The sequence below is a fragment of the Macrotis lagotis genome, chromosome X, assembly GCF_037893015.1.
Source record: "Macrotis lagotis isolate mMagLag1 chromosome X, bilby.v1.9.chrom.fasta, whole genome shotgun sequence".
Taxonomy (NCBI): domain Eukaryota; kingdom Metazoa; phylum Chordata; class Mammalia; order Peramelemorphia; family Peramelidae; genus Macrotis; species Macrotis lagotis.
In genome coordinates, this window is record NC_133666.1 from 293,643,891 (window position 1) to 293,667,645 (window position 23,755).

General features: G+C 36.3%; 1 protein-coding gene across 1 annotated transcript in view; it reads left to right on the plus strand.

Annotated features, from left to right (window-relative positions):
• CCBE1 (collagen and calcium binding EGF domains 1) overlaps positions 1–23,755 on the plus strand; it is a 352,034-nt gene that overhangs the window by 310,536 nt on the left and 17,743 nt on the right. Inside the window, exons 5-7 of the mRNA XM_074200478.1 lie at positions 3,063–3,197; positions 5,952–6,089; positions 15,020–15,123. Of these exons, the coding sequence (XP_074056579.1) occupies positions 3,063–3,197; positions 5,952–6,089; positions 15,020–15,123 (377 nt within the window). The remainder of the gene's footprint in view (positions 1–3,062; positions 3,198–5,951; positions 6,090–15,019; positions 15,124–23,755) is intronic.

Sequence of the window (23,755 nt, forward strand, 5' to 3'; positions counted from 1 at the left end):
GCAGCAGCCATGGCTCAGCTGCTTATCCACTTTGTGAAGGGAATAGGACCATTAAGCAAGTAGGAGGTGCAGTGGATAGTGTTGAACTAGAAGTCAAGATATGATTTCAAATCTTTTCTCAGATACTTACAAGCCAGATGACACTGGACAAATACTTAACCTCTCTTAGTTTCAGTTTTCTCATAAGTAAAATGGGAATAACAGAGTTGTTATGAAAATCAAATTCATATGCAAAATGCTTTGTAAATCTCAAAAGTGCTATATAAATGTTAACTATTTTACTAACCCTGGGCCTAAAATGCCATCCCCATGTTGTGGTACTGACTTCTATCTACCAGTTTAGCTGGCAATCTAGACCATTATGGCTTCCATGGTCCAAACCACTTTGAGTTTATCTAAAAATAAAACTCTATCTTCCTTCACAAATCCTTCAACTTGTTCATCCAAGAAGTCTCCTAATCTGAATCCTCTCCCCCCAAGAGAAGCACAGAGAGAAGGGACAGAAAGTCTAACAGAAGAGGCTATGATTGGCAAGGACTATAGATTTAGAGCAGTAAGGAAGAACAGAAGCCATCTAGTTCAGCTTCTCTCCCCATTTTTGAAAATGAAGCACAGATAATTGAGGTAAGTGATTTGTTCAAGATTATATAAGTAATGTCTCAGGATCTGAAAGTCAATAATCTTTCTACTGAACCGTGTTCCTTCCCACCATCAAACTCTGAAAATTGCAATCTTATTCTCCATCCATATGCCTAGGAGATGTACACTACTAGTTTTTTTGGATGAGTTGTTTTTTTTTTTTTGGCTAGGCAATAGGGTTAAGTGGCTTGCCCAAGGCCATACAGCTAGGTAATTATTAAGTGTCTGAGGTCAGATTTGAACTCAGGTACTCCTGACTCCAGGGCCGGTACTCCATCCACTGCGCCACCTAGCAGCCCCTACACTACTAGTTTTGCAGTTCTTAGACATGTCATAGATGAGACCATTTGTGGCAAGGGAAGGGCAAGCCCTAATGGAATTGTTGAAGCAGCAGACAACATTATAAAATGCTGTCTTGCTTGCCATCAGTACCCAGAAGAAGTGTGTACCAGTCTCCTTACCCAGGAAGGAGTTCTTTGTTGTTCAGAATTTATATCAATGGGTTTCTTTTGGAGGAAAACATTGTATTCACTCAAAAACCCAAGCCTGGATTTGTATATACTACTACTAGTGAATTTGAGCAAATGATTCTGCCTTCCAGGGTCTCAATTTCATTTTCTTAAAATTAAGGAATAGAACCAGTGAATCTCTAAAGTCTCTTTCAGTTCTGATCTGACATTGTAACAAAGACCCCTAGAAACTTTACAAGGCAAGACCAAAGGCCATAATTGTAGATTAACTATTAGAGTTCTACAAAGTTAGGTAGGATATTATGTGACAAATACTATCTTAGAGAATTCCAAGTAGTTCTTCCAGTTCAGGTCAAATTAATTTCCTCCTCCTTTCTAGACTGAATTTCTCCTTCCCTCTTCCTAAGTTAGAATTAACCTGGGAAAACACACTTTAAAACAATAGTCTCTATACATTTTTTATCATATATCCCTATGAGCTAAAAATGAGTACATATACCCAATATATGTATAATAATACATATAAATTATGTGTAGCTGGGGGGTTTAGTGAATAGAGCACTGGTCTTGGAGTCAGGAGGACTGGAGTTCAAATCTAGTCTCAGACATTTGCCACTTACCAGCTGTGTGGTGGGTCACACTTACCTCTGATCACCTTACATCCAGGGTTGTCTCTAGTACTGATTTATATCTGTTCACTGGACCCAGACGGCTTTGAAGGAGAAAGTGAGACTGGTGACTTAGCATAGCACCCCCTCACTCAAATCCAATTCATGTGCTTGTCATGGCATCACTTCCCTGATGTTAAGGTCTTCAAAAATGAAGAATAAACATTATTTTTTATTTTAAATTATCTGTATATACATTATATATATATATATATATATATATATACATATGTTCTTCACTGCCCTAATAATAGTTTCCATAATAAAAATTACATAAAATTGAAATATAAAATGAGATAAAGATAAAATAACATTTGATTCTAAAGTCAATATGGAGCTACCAGAATTTTTTTGAATATGGGCACAACACAATCAGATTTGTGCCTTAGGAAAATCATTTTAGCAGCTGAGTGGGAAATGGATTGGAATGGGGAGAGACTTGAAGCAGGGAGATCAACCAAAAAAGCCACTGCAATAGTATAGATGAGCAGTATTGAGGACCTGAAGTAAGATAGTGATTTTGTGAATAGAGAATAGCAGTTGGGCTCTTCAGAGTGTTTTCAACTTAGTAGTTCCCTTAATTGAAATAAGGAAGTTCAGAAGAGGAAGGGGAGGGTAAAATAAACCATAATCAGATGTGAGGTACATATTGTAATCCATCCATACTTGCTCATCCTTCTTGTCTATACGACTCAAAATAAAATAGGGGGAAGTTGGTCCCTTATTCATCAGTCACTGACCCAAGAGCTAATTCCACCTTCTAAAAGGTATCTGCTGCAGCCAAGAGTTGATCTAGGAAATGGAGAAGGTATTCTGACTAAGAAGAGATTTTCTCAGTGGCACCTGAACAGCTGCTACTATGAGTGCTCAAGTAACTTTTAGATTATAACTATCTGAAGGGGTCAACACCTGGGGCAGAAGGGTTGCAAATTTGCACACTAAGGAGAGGGGGTAGAATGGAGAAATGTTGGTATTTAATAGAAGTTGTGGTGGTTGATAAGTCCCATGATTGACTATCAAAGGAGGGTAGACTATGACCCCATCTTCCCAATTCTCTGATTGGTTGATTCCATTATCCATTATTCATTAGTTCCACCATTGCCCCACCTGAAGTCAAATCATAACCTTTCAAAGGCACTATGAATCCACTTTGGAGATCACTGCTCTAGAATATTTAGTTCTCTATTTTTTACTTTTTTAATCATATATTTTTCAAAGCATCGCAGTCCCCATTCATAAGATTGTTTTTGAAAGTGATTTTGTATATTGTTTGTCCATCTTCCAGATTACGATGTGTGCTCTGAAGCTCCTTGTGAACAGCAATGCACAGATAACTTTGGCCGAGTTCTATGTACCTGCTATCCTGGGTACCGGTATGACCGGGAGAGACACAGAAACAAAATGAAGCCTTACTGTTTAGGTATGTTGGATAATTTCCTGAGTTTTCCACTTTTGAGGGATTTATTCTATCTTACATACACTTCTCCATTGGTTAAATGCTTTTTTGGAAGATGTGTAATGATTAAGAATTGAACTAATTTTTAACTCCTCTCCCTAAATCCTCATGTCTGCAGGATGGCATCTCACTTGGAAATATACTAGTTAGGACTATTATTTGTGACTATGGAAACACCCTTAGTAACTCTCAGACCATTTCCAGGAAAATTCCATTTATACAGCTGATACCATTTAATTATTCAATTCCATATAAACAGAGGGGGGGGGAAGAAAAAGAAAAAACATATTAATTATGAAGTTGAAAATATATGATAAAGTTTTGAGCCAGAGAACCAAATAGAAACAAGCTTGCCCTTAGATTAGCAGAAGAATACAAACTTTAAAGGGGAAGAGACACATGTGGTAGGCAGCTTGGAACCAAGAGAAAAGAAGCTAAGAAGGCCAACATTCTGGGCTGTGACTGAAGAAATCATTTATTCACCATCTTGTCCACCCACTGCCACACAAACCATTCCCTGGACCAAATGCCAGTGACATCTGCCTCCCCAAGTCTCTTTGGCAAATAGCTTATGGTCAATTCTACAAGAAGAGACACAAACCAGATTTGAAATGAGAGGATTCTTAACACAAGGACAGGACTTTAATTTTTTATTTTTCAGTTTTGAGCCTGCTTTTCTCTACCTCATCTCCATCCCCTTAATTCAAACCTTTGATGTTGTTTACAAAAGTCATTCGGGTTTGTTTTCACTTGCTTCATCATTTACTTTGATGATAACAATGGATCAGATTCAGGCAGTTGGAGGCAAAGAGGGATATTTTGTTTTCTTTATTTTCTCCTTTGTCCTGAAAGAAAACCATGTCATCAGGGAGGTGATGCCGTGACACACACATGAATTGGATGTGAGTTGGGAGGGGGGTTCTGTGCTAAGTCACCAGCCTCACTTTCTCCTCTGGAGTCATCTGAACCCAGTGGCCAGATATGGATCAGGACGACTAGAGCTGGCCCTGCGTGTGAGGTCCCAGAGCTAAGTGTCTTCTTGCCCAAGATCACACAGTAAGAGTCAGGTATCTGAAATTTGAACTTAGATCCTTCTGACTCCAGGGCTGATGCCACCTAACTGCCCTGGCAGGGAATTAGGTGTCAGTTTGAAATATTGGAGTACTGGCAATCGTTGTTAGGCTTTAATGTTACAATGCCCATTTGCCCAGGCATTGAAAAGGGTGAAGTGTAGGCATCTAGTTAGTGAAGCTTCTACTTTCAGTGTTCTTACCACTACCTGCAGCAGGAGATGGGAGAAGGGGGAGAAGGACCCTTGGCAGCACATCAAGGAAGCTCTGGGAACATGCATCAGACTTGGATGTCCTTAGCTTCCTAGAGTGCACACCCAGCCTCAGTCTGTCTAACACATGTGCACTGTCTGAGGCCCCAGTACCATTGCTTCTGTCTGCTGGCACCTGGTGTTCACAGATTGTGTATGTGAAATTTATTCAAGGCTTCTCACTCTCCCCACTCCTCCCCGTCACCTTTTCATGGGTTTAAAATATTTCCTTTCCCTACATTTCAGCAGGGGAGTAAATCTGTGATGGGAATAGATGATCTGGCTTTGAAAGCCCTGCTGACTCATTTTCAGGGCTTATGAGGAGCTTGTTAGACCAGAGGGAGGGATTTTCAGGCTTTGGGTCACTGATGGGCCAGATTTCACACACAGAGAGAGAGTATTCTGCATGGAAGTCCCTATGATACTCAAATTCCTTTTAGTGACAGTGATATTTCCCAGTTAAGTTACTCAGTCTTTTTTTAATTGAAAAAGAAGTTCTAGGTTTCCTTATCCTTTGATTCCATATTAGTAAAAGAGGATATTAAAAACTCAACTTACCAGAACATTTAAAAATAAAAATTATGCCAATTGAATTGCAAAAATGATAGTGAGCAGATGTTGTATTTGTTTGGCATATGTTTACTTTCAAAATATTTCCCAACTAAATCAATGAACGGGCTAATTAAAATAGCTGTTAGTAATATCCAGTCTTAAAGATGGAGAAATTGAAGTATGGCAAAGTTACAAGACCAGACTTAAGTCACACAGTTAGCTAAAGAACCAATCCTCAAACTCATTCCTTTTGGATGACTCTACATAAGGGCAGTTTAAAATAATTTTCTTTCATGAATGAATCATATTTCTTTCCCATTTTATTTCCCATAAGAATGTGAACTCCTTGAAGGCAAGAACTATTTTTATTTTTGATTTGTACCCCCTGCACTTAGCACAATATCTAACAAATTGTTATTGGTTTTGTTCAATTGGTATCAGTTGTGTCTAATTTTCCATGACTATTTGATTGGGGAGATTGCAAAGATACTGGAGCATTTGTGCTATTTCTTTCTCCAGCTTATTTTACAGATAAGGAAGTGAGGCAAAGAGAGTTAAGTGACTTACCCAAGGTCACATAGCTATTAAGTGTCAGAGGACAGATTTTAATTTGGGAAGATGAGTCTTCCTGACTCCACGTCTAAAGTACTCACCTAGCAAATAATAATCACTAAATAAATGTTTATTTATAGATTGAATGATTAATTGATTATCCAAAATCACATTGATTGAGGTTATGTAAAGAATGTCATCTGGATAGAACACCCAACTTGACATAACCTATTCCATAGGAAATTCATTTTCTAAAACTCTCTAAGTAACCCTGAACATTGGTTAAAATACAGACATCGATGAGTGTGCCACCAGCAATGAGACACTTTGCTCACAGATCTGCATCAACACCTTGGGCAGCTACCGTTGTGAGTGTCGAGAGGGCTATATCCGAGAAGAAGATGGAAGGACATGTACCAAAGGAGATAAAGGTGAGCACTATATGATTTGAGATAGAACTGAGCTCAATGTAATCTCCAGTCTTATTCATTAAAGGAAGTACAGGCCCAGAGGCATGAAATAAATTGGGAGATGATGTGGGGTTTGTGAATGAGGTGGAAGCAAAAGTAAATATAAATGTGAAGATATCCACAAAAATGGGAGACAATAACTCATATTTTCACAGTAGTTTAAAACATAAAGTACTCTTTATACATAATTTCATTTGAGTTCCACAACAACCTTGTGAGATATTATAAATATTATTTTCCTGATTTTACAGATGAAAAAACTCAGGCTTTGATGATTTGTCCAGGATCACACAGCTTACTAGTTATACCTGAGGCAAAATCCAACTCAAGTCTTCCTAACTTATGGCTTAATGGTCTGTCTATTATACCTACGTCTTCAAACCAGAATCTCAAGACTATAATTATTCATATAAGATTTGCAGCTTCTGAGATACATTGGTGAATACTGGGACGATTACTATTTCACAGGCAGATCTAATAGAACTAAATAGTGCCATATCCTCTTCCACAGGCAGATCTAATAGAACTAAATAGTGCCATATCCTCTTCCCGTAATAGAGTGGGGCGGGGAGGATGTGGGAAGGTAGTGTTTCTAATAGTAGTGAGCCATGGAAAGAGTGAGTTGGTAAGAGAAACCTCTGATGAAAAGGGTCGGTGAAAATGATTTCTGCCAGTATACATAGGGAGACATTAGGATAGAATGCAAAGAGCATTGTTCAGGTTAAAGAACCTGGATTCATCTCTTGATTTTGCCACTTACCACCGGTGAACTTGAGCAAATCTCTGACTCTTTTTCCTTATCTATAAAATGTGGGGGGTGGACTAGATGACCTAGGAAGTAAGTCCCTTTCAGCTCTAGTTTAGTAATCTATGTTTTCAGACTGATACATTTCAGGAAGAAGTTATACATCCAGCTAAAGAAGTACCTCTCGGGGCAGCTAGGTGGCATAGTGGATAAAGCACCAGCCTTGGAGTCAGGAGTACCTGGGTTCAAATCCAGTCTCAGACACTTTAATAATTACCTAGCTGTGCGGCCTTGGGCAAGCCACTTAACCCCATTTGCCTTGCAAAAACCTAAAAAAAAAAGTATCTCTCTACTTAAAAACTCTCCTATAATTCAATAAACTTAAATATATACTTTGGTAATGATAGAGGACAGAGTGAGCAGGCTGGCATGTTGCATCCTCTGAGAGGATGTAGATGAAGGAGGCCCCACTTTTCTGAAATATTAAATTAAAATATTAAGCATTCACATATGAGGTCAGTAATAACAATCTATAACACATCTGCTGTATACAATCCAGATGTCTGAGCTATCCAGGGAAATGAGCAGCCAGGATCTTGGATTATTTATTTGCTTATTTAAATCTATCTTGATATGCTGACTGCTAAGTACACAAAGGTATGCAGTGTCAGGGGAAAGCACATGTAGGAAAAACTCAGGTTTGGTTTGCATATTCAACTAATCTATGCAGTCTGTTTTCTGATAAACTTTAAATAAGGGTCTTAATACATATAATAAAAGTATATTTTATATAGTGCTTTAAAGTTTGCAAAAGGGTAACAGACATTAACTCATTGATCCTCACAACAAACCCATGAGCTAGATACTACAGACATTATTTATCCCCATGTTATAAATGAAGAAAATAAAGCTTAGAGGAGCTGAGTGACTTTCTCATCCCCATACAGCTAATAAATAGCAGAGGTGGCCCTCAAACCTAGGTCTTCCTACTCTCCAAGTCTATTCTATTTATTACACCATACATCATGACTAAATAAATTCTCCCAGGTGAGAAAAAAATTGAAAGCAGAATGCTTTTTTTTCTTTTTTTTTTAGTTTTTACAAGGCAATGGGGTTAAGTGGCTTGCCCAAGGCCACACAGCTAGGTAATTATGAAGCGTCAGAGGCCGGCTTTGAACTCAGGTACTCCTGACTCCAGGGCCGGTGTTCTATCCACTGTGCCACCTAGCCACCCCTAGCAGAATGCTTTCTAACAAAAATTATTAACTCTCAGTTTCTTAAAGATATAAAGCAAAACCCAGAAAAGGAAGGCTTATTCAATGAGTTTTATAGACCATGGCTTAATATAGGGGAAGGAAGGAATTTCAATGGGCCATCTGATTTTCAAAAACCACCTCCCATGGTAACATTTGCCCATGTTGAGTCATACTCAACAAGAGTTCATTGGTGTGTGTGTGTGTGTGTGTGTGTGTGTGTGTGTGAGTGTAGGCAAATGTGGATGTGTGGGTGTGTGAGAGAAAGAGAGAGAGAGAAAGAAACAGAGAGAAGGCTATTTGAAAGATCAGAGCATGCATATTGAAATATACTGAAAATCATTGACTAGTGGAGCCTGCAAAAGGAACCCAGATGCATTGTATATGCTACACATGATTCATATTCCTAAGTCTGGAAGCTGCTGTGATCTAACTAGTGAAGTGGGTATCTGTCATTTTGTATCATTTAAATGGCCAGAAAGGAAAGATAGTAGGACCCTAACAGGGTATCAATATTATAGCTTTTCCCTAAATTTACAGAGAGGAGGAATCAAGTATAAGTCACATGTATCAGAGAGACAAAGGCTGCCCATAGGAATGTGGGCAAAGCCTCCATGTGTCTGAGACAGCGGTGACATAGTGACAGGAGGATCTCTTCTAGAGGTTGGTCCACATAAGCACAGCAAATAGTCTGAGGGAGTAAAAAGGAGCCAATGGAGTCTCAAGGAGTTGTTTATTGATGCTATTTGTATTCTAGCCTCCAGTTATCATCTCTGGTTGTTCCTGAAGTCACTATCAACTCATTCCATCCCATAAGTCTCATCCTACAGGGAAAATCTCCAGTTTCAAGAATCATGATCTTAGATTTAAATCTATGTGGAAGGAAGAATATCTACTAGAATCCCTGGCACATGGGCTGTTAGTTTTTTTCCTCAAGTGCACTATTCTTCCACTATATTATGCTGCCTTATTGAGGGCACTGGATCAAGGGTCAGGAAAACTTGTAGAGACAATTATCCTTACAGTGTTGATAGGTAAAAGGAACCAGATGGCAGACTGAAAAGAAGGCTAGCCTTGGAGTCAGGGAGACATGACATATGAAAGGAGACCATAAGCAAGTCACTTAACTTCCCAAAGTCCCAAGAAACTATCTAACACTATAGTTTAGATATGAGTTCCCAATCTGCCTTAAATGGCTTCCAGAAGAGTCTCATAGAAATGAAACCCAGGTCTATATAAAATAAGTACTAGGCTAATAATCTCAGTTATAGGAAGAATAGAAAATCAAAGTATCTATGAGAAACCTTTTTAGGTTTCATTAGAATCACTGAAAAGCAGCATAGATATTCCCTCTGCTCAGAGTAACAATTTACAGTATTTCATCATAGCTTTTTTTCTAGCTAGGAGATAATTATTATTAAGTATAAACACACGTGATAGGAAAATCTTTTCTTCCCTCTTTGGTTTATTACTTCACATTACCCTGAGTCTGTAAAATTAAAGAAGGTCAAAGAAGTTTTAAATTAAAAATAGTGACAGTTGGTTATTAAAGAAGGGTAAGTGGATTGAAAAGGGTGAAAGTAAATTGAATATTGTCCTTTGATGATTGAAAGGTTACAGCCACTTTACCACTTTACCTGATAGATGATGGCAAACATGCCAGAGACAAGATATTCCATGGCAATAGTGTTATTCTTCTCTTTGGTTTAGCAGTTAGAGTCAGTTTAGCAAGTGTTCAAATTTGTGCAACATTTGAGAGAGGAAAAGATTGAGGTAACTCATGTATTCCAAGAGATGACATGAAGGGAAATGTCCTACAGCTAATTAGCTGGTCTAGTTTCCATTTTCTCCACATTGTTTGTCTTCTGATAAAATGTCACTGACATCTAGAATGGTTTATTATGATTCCAAGTGTCAGACATATCCCAGGACCTGTCAGAAGTTTCCAAACCCCAGCAATTGATGAACCCCATTTGCATGACTGATGCTAAATAATAAACTAACATACTTTGCATATTTGCAGGACTTTCCCCAAGCAAAATGTTGTTAACATTTTGTACCTTTTTTTTTTTTACAAAATTTTTAAAGTGCTACTAAAATATATCAACGTGCTCTGTGATAAATAGCTCACATAACTCAGTCCCTGAAATGCTACAGACAGCAGGCCTTCTTCTAAAAAAAATAGAACTACATGCCACCATGTGGTCAATAAGCAATATTGCACCTTCATAGAGAACAAATTTAAAAAGCATTGCATCTTTTAAAAGTGAATTTTAAAATCTGATTTCACATGTAACCAGGAAAAAAAAATAAAATTAAACAAAATATTGAATCATTTTTCCCCTCACAGAATTATCAGCACAAGTTTTATCTGATAAGATATAATCTCAAATTCTTAAATGCACTACATTTTAAAATATGTAGACAGTTTTTTTAAAAAAATACAATTTAATTAAAATACAATTCAATAAAACACTACAGTACAATTCAACAAATATTAAATGTTTTTAGGTCCAAAATATTATGGTAAGCCCAGAGAATATGAAGACAAAACTTAATCAGTCTGTATCTTCAAAATAAGAAAAAGTATATCTTGAACATAAGGCATGGCATATGTAATAAATGGAGATGGGAAATAGGGAATGCTAAAATTGGGAACAACTAATCATCTAATTTCATGGGAATATGGTAGAACACATGAAGGAGAATAATATGAATTCAGACTGGAAAGATAAGTTTGAACCACAATGTTGAGAGACTAGAATGCTAGATTGAGTTGGTATTTTATTCTAAAAACCTTACCTTATTGTAGAACCTTGATATTTTTAATGTTACACTCAGAAAGTTTCACAGGCATATTGAATTATATACATAATCTAACTTAGGGTATATAAAGCATTTGACAGATTTGTATAACAGGGTGTGGGGAAGCAGACAGCATTGTTGCCCTTCAGACTGTTAGGCGTTTTTGATTTTTTGTTTTTTGTTTTTTGTTTTTTTTACCATGTTAAGCCTCTGCTTTCAAAGGAAGATAGACTAGCATTTTCTGCCTGTTTTTATAGGCCAACTATCTTAATCAGTTTGAACACAAACAAGTGTTAAATCAAAGCTCTCAAAACATGCCCCTAAAGTGATGCAACCATCTCAGAAAAAGTACAACTATCAAAAAAATATATAGACAGAACTGTTTCTGATACACCTCTCACAAAGACTTAATCCTTAAACAGAGTGCTTATCTCTTGTCTAATGGAATCTGCACCAAGAAGCACCATAAGTCATCCAAAAATTGGTAGAATCACTGTCCATTCTTCTTCCTTACTAGCTAATAGACTTATGGAGAGAAACAAAACTGTATCCAAGTAAATTTCTCCTGGTGAGTGGAAGTGAAGTGAAACCTAGAACAGATGTTCATCTGAATTCTATTCTGTGAAAAATTTAAACTGCCCCAAAACCCAAGAATGAGGCAGCCTAACTAAATAACCTGCCATGGATAGTAATCCTTTCTCTTTATACATGTCTAGTCGTGCCACCCCTATATAATTCATGTAGTCCCAAAGGAGACTCCACTGTTTTTCCACAATTTCCCAGCAGAAGTTAGTCAAATATTCTCCAGTGCTCTACTATTGCTGGCCATGGTGCTGACTGTTTTTTTTTTCTGTCACTGCTAATAACAGAATTTCTTACATACTTTGAATGGTAACACTGTGAACTCTTTACTTTCTGTAATTTCCTGAAACACAAAATTACACATTTTCAGAGGAAAAGGAATACGTTTTCAGAATCAAAAAATGGTGATTTAAAATAGATGTTTAATGTCATTTTAATTGAATTGAAAGCTTTTCAGCAAAACCTTGGGCTCCTTCAGAATAAGCAAAACCCACAGTATTATGTAATGTCATCAGACTGATATTAGGAAAATTCCAGGACTCCTCAGGTATCACTGGGATAAAGAGATTATGTGAATTCACAAAAAATTGTTTATCTTATATGTAAATATATACCATATGATGCATATGTGTATAATCATATAATTGTACTTGTATGTGTAGGCATGTGTGTGTACATCCAAATGTTCTACAGAATCTCAAAATTGAAAGTCAAAAGTCATATAATATAACCTATACCCATACAAGAATTCTGTCTTCAACATACTAAGTGGTCATTTCACCTTTTAATTGCAGACCTTTTCGGATCATTTCCTGGAACAGCCCATCCACCCTTTGAATAGTTCTAAGTTGCAAAGTTTTTCCTTATGGCAAAATTAAATTTGTCTCTTTATAAAGAACAAATCTGTCACTTCCTTCACATGCCCTTCAGACTTATGAAGGAAGCTATCATATCTCAATTCCTTTTCTGGGCCAACTTTCTTAGACATTATAAGTAAATAGTGTTTGGTTTCCACTAGCTTCTTCTATTCATTTACATTATTATAATCATCACTTGTTCTGCTTACTTCTTTCTATATCAGTTCATATAAGAAATTCCTATGGCTCTCTGAATTTTTCATATTCATAATCCACAGTGATATTCCATTCAACTATCAGTGTGGACTCCTCTTATTTTCCATACCTCCCAATCCTGACTCCAAGCTACTCAGAACCAACTGAGGATCCCCATTCTCCTTACCTTACCTTCCTTGACTCCATTAATATTATATTCTAAAACTTTTTCAGTAATTAAATCATTCTCAGTTCATTTCCCTTTTTTGAAAATTGAGATAACACTTTCCCCTTTCCAATACCCCAGAATCCTTCTCTGTGATCCTCCAGAGTTTACTGCTTATGGCTCAGAAATCATATCTAATAGATCTGACAGTCTCCTAGGGGCAGAAGTGTCAAACTCACAGGCCACAAACAGTCTACAAATCTCAGAAGAATTAACCAAGTGAGATTAAAATATATTCAGAAAATACTTAACAAAATAATTAAAAATACAATATAACATAGATAATGTCAATTTATGATTTTCTTTCTCAATATGCAGTTAGCAGGGATTTGATGACCCTGTCTTAAGGTACAATTCATATGTACCTGGTTTCTTAAACTTACCAAGGGCAGCTCAGTGCTCTTTTATTATCTCCCAGTTTTGGGGGGGATACCAGCAGGTTCTTTGTCATTTTGTTTATGCAGGTAGGGCCATTCTGATCCCTTGGGCTCTCACTGCTATTCTTTTGCCCCTACTCAAACTTCTAGGTTTCTATTTTCTAGGAATATCACTAGCAGAGAGAGAATTAAATTTTTAAGATTGAGAAAAATTGTGACTATGAGTCTGTTCCCTTTGTACTTTGTCCATCCATTCATTTATTCAAAGTATTTATTGCATGCTTACATTTTGCTGGACTCCACAGTGAAATTCAAGTTTAAGAAGTCATATGGGAGGCGTTCAGCTAGGTGGTACAGTGTGGACAGAGTGCCAGTCCTGGAGTCAGGGGGACCTGAGCTCAAATCCAGTCTCAGACACTTAATACTTCCTTAGCTGTGTGACCTTGGACAAGTCATTTAGCCCCACTAGTTTCCAAAAAAACAGAAGTCATATATCCTGTGAGTAGTTTTGGAGTCTAGTTGGGGTAATAAGGAAAATAGACAACCACACCATAAAGAATTCTTTTATCATGCCTGCTAAATGAGAGGTGCAGATAACTGATTTAAGAAAGAGAGAGATTATTATCAGCTGATAATAATTCAGAAGAATTCATGGGAGGGGGGGATTTAAGAAAAAGAATTCATGGGGAAATTAGGACCTGATCTGGGCCTTGAAATAAGAATTTGACAGAAATACATGAAGGAATGAGTTTTGTATTACTGAAAAAACTCAGGTTGAGCAAAGATGTAGAGGTAGAAAGCATAGGGCATGTGATCACCTTTAAAAAGAGAAAGAACAGATCATGTCTCCTCTGTGATCCCTAGGTCATCATTGGTATCACTAGTGATCATTTAAAAAGCTTAATATACATTGATTCCACATACTAGATTGCTTTAAAGCCTATTGGAGGACACATAGTGGGCGACAAGCTGTCCTGCCTATCACAAAAGCCCCTGTCTCTTGCTTTGCCATCTTCATATATTGGCAGGACACTTTCATTTGGGAACCACTGCTACCTTGCACACTTACTCTCAATAGGCTCTGAATTTAATTATTTTTCTGTGCCAAAATGATATTTTATTGACTGTTGACTCCGTGTTTCTGTCACTTTTAAATTCCTTTGTCATAATGAAAATACTTTTGTAATTAAACTTTGGAATATGAAAGGACATATTAGTTCATGATAGGAGATGGCTTAGTATAAATGCAACAATATTCTCCAAATGCTCCATTGGGTTTATTAAGATAGTTGTGTATATGGTTAGCATTCCTCATACCTTCTGCTGGTCCATTGTTCATCACTTGGCTTTAGGTATCTTACATTGATGTCTGTTCCCAATTTCAAATTGTGCCTCCTACAATCTTGCTCTAGTTGCAAGTGCTTCCTGAATAGCAGTGAAGAAGACCATCTTTGTGTAAATTGCACAAGAATCATGTTAGGATTTGGGTATGATTTACAGTGCATGAATAATTGTCCCTTTAAGGTGAGTATAAATCATGTCAGATTTATAAGCCCTGCCTTTCAGAGAGGTACTGATAAAAGGGTAGTGGCAAACAGTTTCACATCTCAAAGTAGAAAGGCTCTGGGGACCTTTAAATTGAAACAGCTGGGTTTGAAATGCAGCCAGGTCTCTTTCACACCATTCCCTGCTGACCTTGGCCCTCCTATCAGTGAATGAAGAGCTGTACAAATTGCTAACATGTATACCTTGCACGTTTCAGGGTCAGAGTAGAAACCTTCTGATGCCTTCATGTACATGTACATGCCTTTTCAACTTTTTAGATATAACTGAGCCAGTCTTCTTTCCCAGGACATGATGAGAAAGTAGAGAATGTACTGAAGGCAGGAACCTGCTGTGCCACTTGTAAGGAGTTCCACCAAATGAAACAGATGGTATTACAGTTGAAACAGAAGGTATGCTCTCTGGGTCTATTTTGAAAAAAGGAATTGTGGGCAGTGGGTTGAAGTGGAGTCACATTTATTAAAGGAAGGAAAAAAGTGTGTGAGGTACATACTTGGGAAATGAATTCATCTACCTATATAGTATTGAACCTCCCACTGAGTGCAACCTAAGCTCCCTGAAGGCAAGGTCTATACAAAAATCTTCTCTGGAAATCCCCTCCTATTGACCAGTACTGAACCTTAGTCATAGTACAGTTGGTACTCCATAAATGTCAGCTGAATTTGGTGTTTTATTGGTGCTTGGGAAAATATGGAGTTCACAATAAAAAGGGAAAAGCTAGTAAAATATAGCAATGTGAAAGGTTCTAGTATGAGCATCATTCCCAAAGAAAATTTTCAAAGTCAAGAGTCAGAGTATTGTGTATAATATAATTACTTCGTTGATGGTGAATGTAATTGTTCAAGCCATGTAGCACACTATAGATCAGACCCACCATCACCATTTGTGACAGTGTATTCCCTGAGTTTGAACGAATTGCTCTTCCTGACACATGGTCCCCAGATATAAAGTCCACCACATGTGCTTTAATTTGATTTTGAATGTGAACAATGTTTCTTCTGCTGTAGTTCATCAGGAGTTTTTTGAAGTCTGTAGCTCAATAACTATATAGAATTTTCAACTGACAAAGGAAATCTAAGTGGTATGCAAAGCGTGGAGAAGGAAAGAAAGTTTTAAGGTTGAAATTTCATCTGGGGAACACATGTGCCGGACAGCAGCCATATTTAACAAAGGGCACACCCAACCATAAATGGTTATAATTGATCAATCCATTTTAGAGTATTGCCATACAAGCCTGACAAGTAAATCACAAAAAGTAAATGATTACACTTAGTCTGATATACTAGGAATTTACCTTGTAAACCCAGCTTGTTGTAACAATGCTTGAGGAAAATATAGAACTTTATATGGAGAGGCCAATCAATCAAAATTTGTTTAATAATGAATAAGTGAATTCAACTTCTAAAAATATCATTCCTGAAGCCTATTGACCTGCTAATATTGTTAATGATTAATAAAGTACATGGTTTTTTTGTCAGCTTTTGATAAAATTCTAGTTTGTCTAATTGGTCTTACTATGGGCTCTTAGTACAACAAAGGAGTGTATAGAAAACTTTCAACATTGAGATAAAACATGTAGATAAAGGCATATGATTTTTTCAAGTTTAACAAATAGTAACATTTCAACAGTTTCCCACATGTGTGACCTTGTACAAAGCACCTTTAAAATAATATATTTCTGTTGGTAGCTTTTGTTTTTTCATTGGCCAGATTTTTCCTTGCAGAACCAACCTTTTTTCATCCTTTTTGTTGTTGAAAAAAGAAAAAAAACTCAACAAAACCAATCAATATGTTGAAAAAATTGACATCATATGCAGTATTCCACAAACATTGGCCCCCCTCACTTCAGCAAAGGGAGGTCTGTATGTGTGTAAATGTGGATGAGTGGATATGAGTTTTAGAATGTCTTCTCTCTTCTTTGGGACTGAACCCATTCTTTTTAATATCACAACATCTATTTTTGATTGTTTGTGTTAGTACTTTTCATTTACATTGTTGTGTGTGGTCTTTTCCTATTTCCCTTTACTTTATTTTTCAAGTTAATATAAATCTTCCCAGGCTTCTTTATATTCATCATATTCATAATTTCTTTTATTATAATAATCCATGATAGTCATGTGCCATAATTTGTTTAATCATTCCCCAACCAATGGTTTTCTTTTTTGTTTCCAGTTCAACTCTCTGGTCCTCAGTTTCCCTACATATCAAATGAGGATATTAAATGAATGAAACTACTAAGTCCTAACTGTATGCAGATCATTGTGTTAAAAGCTCTGGAGCTATAAATAGATAAGCTTTCAAGAATTTCACATTCTAATGGAGGAAACAATACAGATAGTTTTTAACTGTAAATTAGAAGAAAACATTCCCTGGCCCTTAGGATACAGGAACAAAGCATATGGCAATGCATCTTCTTTAATAATATTTCCACTTTATATTCATATCTCTGACACTGAACCATTTAATAGTGCTAAGAACTTGATGTCAAAATTTTCTTTTCTGGGTCTTCAATAGCTGTGACGGCTAAGAAGGCAAGGGTCACAGGACCCATGGAAGCAGATGCCCCTTGTTACATAAGAGTCCAAGGAGACTGTTGGGTGAGATGATAATGTTGATTTGCCTCACCTGGAATAGACTGCCTTCCATCACTCCTTTTGGTCATCATACTACTTCAGCTAGCTTGATCTACCTGTCCCTGAAAGATGGCAGGTTGTTAATGGAGATGTCTGTCTCCTTCTCCCCAGGGTTTTCTTCCTGGTAGAATGTCTGTATGGACTAGGCTGAAAGTAGGATAGTCTGTCCAGGAGTGTGTTCAGCTCATTCCTGGGATTCTTGTTCATTCATGACTATAGGTGGCAGTTGGTCAGTAGTTGGTATGTGGTGACAGGGAAAGTGGACCACTTCTCCATGAATTTAATCCTCATTCTAGATTAGGGGTAATTTATAATTAAGAAAATGATTCATTTAAATTATAGCAAAAACTAAACTCAATTTTTTCCCATCTCAATTCATGGCTCCTGTGAAATCTCTCTATGACCCCATCCCATGCACAACATGTATAGATCTCTTGATCTGGATCATGTCTGAGGTCCCATTTTGCTCTAAAATTTCATTGATTCATTGAAATTTTTTAAGTGCATAATGAGGGAAAGCACTGTGCTAGATGCTACAGTAAATAGAATTTTAGATAAATCTAGTCTCTAACATCTTGAAGGTGCAGTTTGATAGAAGACCAAACATTCAAAACTTTAATATGTAATATCAAATATAAAGTAAACAAGAAATCTGTAGAATAAAATGCTTTGTCCTTGAAATACAGCATCTAGGAAAGCTGTTATCTCCTGTGACACTTCTAAGTCAAGAAGGATTAAGTAGTTGTGGTATTAAGGTTGTTAGGTATTGAGTTAAATATTAAATATTAAGGGTTGTGGTTTGTTCTGAGATTCAAGTGTGAATAAAAATAAGCCTTCATGAGGCAGTTAGGTGGCACAGTGGATAGAGCACCAGCCCTGGAGTCAGGAGGACCTGAGTTCAAATCCAAGCTCAGACACTTAATAATTACCTAGCTGTGTGGCCTTAGGCAAGCCACTCAACTCCATTTACCTTGCAAAAACCTAAAAAAAAATAAGCCTTCATTTCCCCAGGGAAGAAAAAGTGATTTATATTCATTTTGAATTATAATGAATAATCAGATCAGTCATTTTGGGGCCTTCTGTGTTCCAAAAAGGAAAACAAATTTGTCTTGAACTTTGATAAAAATTTAATATTTGCAAAAAGAAACAGAAACCACCAAAATGCAATTTGTGGGGTTAGAAGGGAATTATGTTAATGGTCCCTAATGAGAATTGCAACCATCACTTAAATAAACTAAATTAATGATAGAAATATTTTTCCTGGCTTAATCCACCAATTTGCTGAATATTGGTAAATACTAGCCAGTTCATAGACTTTAGCAATGGTTTCTAGATATTTAAATATCTAAGTAGAAAGAAAACAAGGAGCATGAAATGTTCAAGTAAAGGTAAACGTATGTTTATGTATATGTATATATTCCAACATGAACATATATCAGTGAGGAAGGAAAGCTACAAGTTGTATTGGGATATATATATATATATATATATATATATATATATATATATATATATTTTCACATATCATATTCTGTTCATCCATGGCAGACTTTAGAAACTATTTTTAAAATTTCATATTAATGATTAGAGAATCATAGCTTCAAGCTGTTGCTTAGTTTATTAAATGATAAATCTTTCCATATTTTCTCCCTGAAACATAATGAGTAGATCAGGGGTGAATAAGCCATCATGATTTAATAGTAAGAGCACTGGTATTAGAATTGAGGGCATGGGTCTACCTTCTGATAGAAATACCATTTACCAACTTTGTCATTGTGGGCAAGTTGCTTAATCTCTCTTGGTCTTTGTTTCCTCACATGTGAAAGAGGGAAAAGAGTGGAATTATATGAACTCTAAGATTCCTTTCAACTCCAAATGACCTAATGAGTAAAACATCCAATTGAGATAATTCCATAAGATATTTAGAAGTTCCATTATCAAGTATTTCTAACAGGGACCTGCACTATTTAAAAAAAATTATCTATGGCAGAAGAAATGAACAGAAGAGGAAAAAGGAAGTTTGGCATAGTGCCATCTTTGAGGCCCTCCTATCATAGTTCTTAGGGTACTGTTCTGCACAAAGTAGCACAAGTAGGAGTTTAACAAATGTTTGTTGAATGAAGAAATGATTATCTAAAAACACCTCTTTTCCTTGAAGTCTTTTTTGCTGCTTCAACAATAAAAGTCCTTTGGATTAATCCAAAGATAGATCCACTTTATAATGAATTCTTCTCTTCACTAAACAACATAGATCTAACACTGACAATCAAAGAATATCATAAGAAATAATTAATTTTAATATATTCCAATACATCTTGCACCAGTTGTTGCATTAATAACACTGAAGCCTAATTTCTAGAAGTAACAATAACTGTTTTTCATTTATGACTTACTCATTTACAAAATCCTAGAGACACAGATCTATTATCAGCTTTTGATGGATGAAGAAACTGAGGATTAGAAAGAGTAGACCACTTGTCTAAAGTCACAAATGGTTTAAGTGGCCAAGACTATATCTTCTGATTTCACCCAACACTTTTTCTATCAAATGGTTCTGCCTCTAACACCAACCATATGATAATTGTGGTCACAAATGAATGCTAACCATTAGAACAAATAAGCTCTGGGCTGGCAGAGATATTGATACCTGGTACCTTAGAAAGTTGCCAGTAACCACCATAAAATACAGAACAAACAGGTCTTATCAACTGTAATACTAATATGGTTACCCCCCACTTTCCCAATGGGGAAAACCAGCTAAGAAAAACTGGAGCTGGTTTACAAATGATGTAATTGGTCATTTATCTTTTAGACAGTGGTCTTTGTTTTGCCAACTCGTCAAAGATGAATTAGAGCCATGACCTCAGTCAGCTCCTCAGAGATCAACCATTCTCCAACACAAACCTTTTGACATGATGAGGTGGGATCGCCAAAGGATAATTCCAGAGGAAACAAGACAAGAGGAAAGGATAGTTTGGTGCAATTTGCAAGGCCCAGAGGGATATAGGCCGAGTCAGGGATGAAAAGTCTGGCAAATGATTTATTTGGTTATTGACTCTCTTGCAGAAAAGAGAGAGCAGGCTTTCTATTCCCTTCCATGAGATAGTCCATCCAGGCATTGAATGACTCAGGGACCAAACAACAACCCAGTTTCATGTAAGAATAAAATATATAGTTTGTGCCCAGAACTATCCTAAATGTTATAGGTATAGAAAGAAATATAATATTGGCACTTGCCTTCAGGGAGTTTATAAACTCAATGGAAGTATAATAAAAATTCAATTCATTTTAACCAACATTAACCAAGAAATATCACATGAGAAATATGTAGTAACAATAAAAACAGTTTATATTTTATGTAATCATTTTTAGATTTGCAAAGCACTTTATAACCATTTCTTCATTTTATCCTCAAAACAATTTTAGGTACTAAGTACTATAGATATCATTATCCCCATTTTATAAATGTGAAAGCATGGTTAAATGAGATGTATATGGTCCTATATCCAGTAAGTATAGAATAAGGGATTTGGACCTGGGCCTCTCCTGAATCCAATTTCAACTTCCTACTACATTATGTTGCCCCTAAAGTCCAAGACATAATCACAAGAAAGAATTAAATAATAACCAAAGTTTAACTGAAAATTCAAATGAATGGTAAGACTGCAAGTTTAATAGAAGAGGAAGAACTCAGTGTATATAGTCTGTTAGCTTGATGGCTTCAAATGCCTATCTTACTTATGTCTTTAGTTAACTGGTTGATTTTGGGAAAATTGCTTAACCTCTCTGCAATTTGTCAGTTGTCTGCAAGTGTCATTTATAGGTACATCTGTAAAATGCCAACCTACTTCTCAAGTTCAGGAAAATTGATTTTCAAATGACTTTAAGGCATTTTACCAAATATAAAGTTGAATTTTAATGTTAAATTTTGAATATGATATTAAAGGTATGTTTGATGGGACTTACAAAATGGAAGAAAACTGGAAGAATGTTGCTGTAACTTCCCTCCTAAATTCTTTATCTCCTTGTACTCACTTTACAGTTATTACAAGGAGTGAATCCAGGGATATAAGACAGCAGCACTTAACCAAAACAAAACCCTAACATTCAGCCTTTACTTGCTAAAATCACAGTGGAATTGAAAGTAGCCAGAAAATAATTATCCTGCTAAGGTCAGCCAGGAAACTGAGGTTAACATTCACATGTCACCCAATGAATAAGACAACATAGAGGATTTTGCAAGGGTGAACAGGAACACTTCTTAGGAGAGGGATGGAGAAGGAAGAGTCTGGAAGATTTTCCTGAAGAAAAGGGTCACTTGGTTATCCAGAATTCTGAACACAGACTTCATAATCCTAAGATGTTAGAAAGGAGAGTGAACCTCTGAACTCATCTAGCACAATACTTCACCTTTTTTTGGTGCTAATCCAAAGAAGTCTACACACTCCTTCATAGAAAGATTTTAAATGCATAAAATAAAATAAACAGAATTATGAAGAAATTCAATTATATTGAAATACAGTTTTCAAAATATAAAAAATGCATAGACCCCCATGTTAAGTATTCCAATGCAAAATCCTCTTATTTTCTAGGTGATGGAAGTAAGATGTAAGATAGGGGTAGGGATGTACCTTAGTAAATGATAGAATAGAATGGTATAGAATAGAATAGATAGAATAGAAAGAATGGTGGACTTTGAAATGAGTGAGTCTAAATCCTATCTTTATCACTTCAACCTCATGTGACTTGAGATAAGACACATTGCCTGTCTGAATCACATCTATAAAATGAGAGACATTGGAGTGAATGGCTTTTGCAGTTATTCCAGCTCTAAATCTATGAGTATGGATCCTAGAACCCAAGTCTTATTATTTTTCAGGTTAATGCTCTTTCCACTATGCCCCATATAACAAGCTGTTATTCTTCATATTTATTTCTTTCACCAGAAGCCAAATAAGGATAGAATTTAGTGCTTTCAGGTGACACTATTCTCCCAGCCCCACCTCTGTTAATAGGACATATATTTTAAGCTGTTTTTCCCACAGAAGAGAAAGAATACACCAGATCAATCCACATATTCCCTTTCTGTCATTCTTCAGACCAAAGACACACATTTGCAGAATGACTGACTGAAGTTAGGAGGCCAGCACAAGTTAATCATTAAATGACCCCTTGAACTTGATTCCAATTTGTAAAGGTCCTTTAGAATTTACTTTGAACTAGCTTCTTCAAAGTAGGAAGGTTATCATAAGAAAAAATGACAGCCTTAAATGATAACCTGATATGTAAGACATTTATTATATTCGGACTCATGTTTCATAATAGAGGTGTTTAATATAAATATGGTTGATTCACACTTCATGAATCTGCATCTTATTCCACTGACAGGATAATACATTTCCATGAGCAAAGAAAATTGTCAGCTTGTAAAAACATATCACAAGAACACCAAACTCAGAATGTTCTCTTGGCGGGGGGCCGGGGGAGTGGAGAACAATAAAGCCAGTGGTAATTCCCAGAATCATGTTTCATAATGAAGATGTTTAATATAAACATTATAGAGGTGCCAAAAATAAATAGTAGAAAAGATAGAAGCATCTTTCCCCACAGTAAAAGTCTTTTGGCAGCAGAAAATTCAAAGTCCTATCTATATGTTATTCAGGAGCAGATAGCTACTTGGTTGTTGTGATTTAAGGGATTGAATCTTATAAAAAATATCTTCCTCACTGGTCTCATGGTCACAGATCCCCCTGGAATTCTCCCTCTTAATTATCCCTAATCAGTATTTTATCCACTAAGCCAACCAGCCTTCCTTAAGTTAACTTTTTTGTATTACATGTTAGGGTCCATGGAAAATTGCATGTAAAAAGTCTTCAGAAAAATCCTAATACACATAAACTTGAGGAGTTTAGATTCTAGATATGATAGGAACTATTGATAAATAATGTTGCAAAGCAAATCTATTAAAATTTAGAATAATTATATTATAGAATGTTTTCTCTGATCTGTCAAGTAAAAAACAAAGGCTATTATAATTTGGGTCAAGAATAATTAAAGTCTATATCAGTTATTAGCATAAAAATCTAGCTTTTAAAAGAACATAAATCAATTTGGAATTTTTGCAGGTTACTTCTATCATATAACCCAAGTTTCTTGGATATACTGAAAGATTTGTTATCTCAGTGGTGTGGGTGGGTCTATCTTTAATTGATGAAGATTGTTAACATTTGTGTTTCAAGACAGACAATGGCCCAAAAGTCACCAAGTAGACTATCTTCTAATGATGACCCTCTCTGAATTTTGAGACTGATCCTTGGATGACAGGCAATTGAGGGCCTATCACCATACCCAACCATGAAATCTTCACAGATTGGAACACCCTGTTTATGCT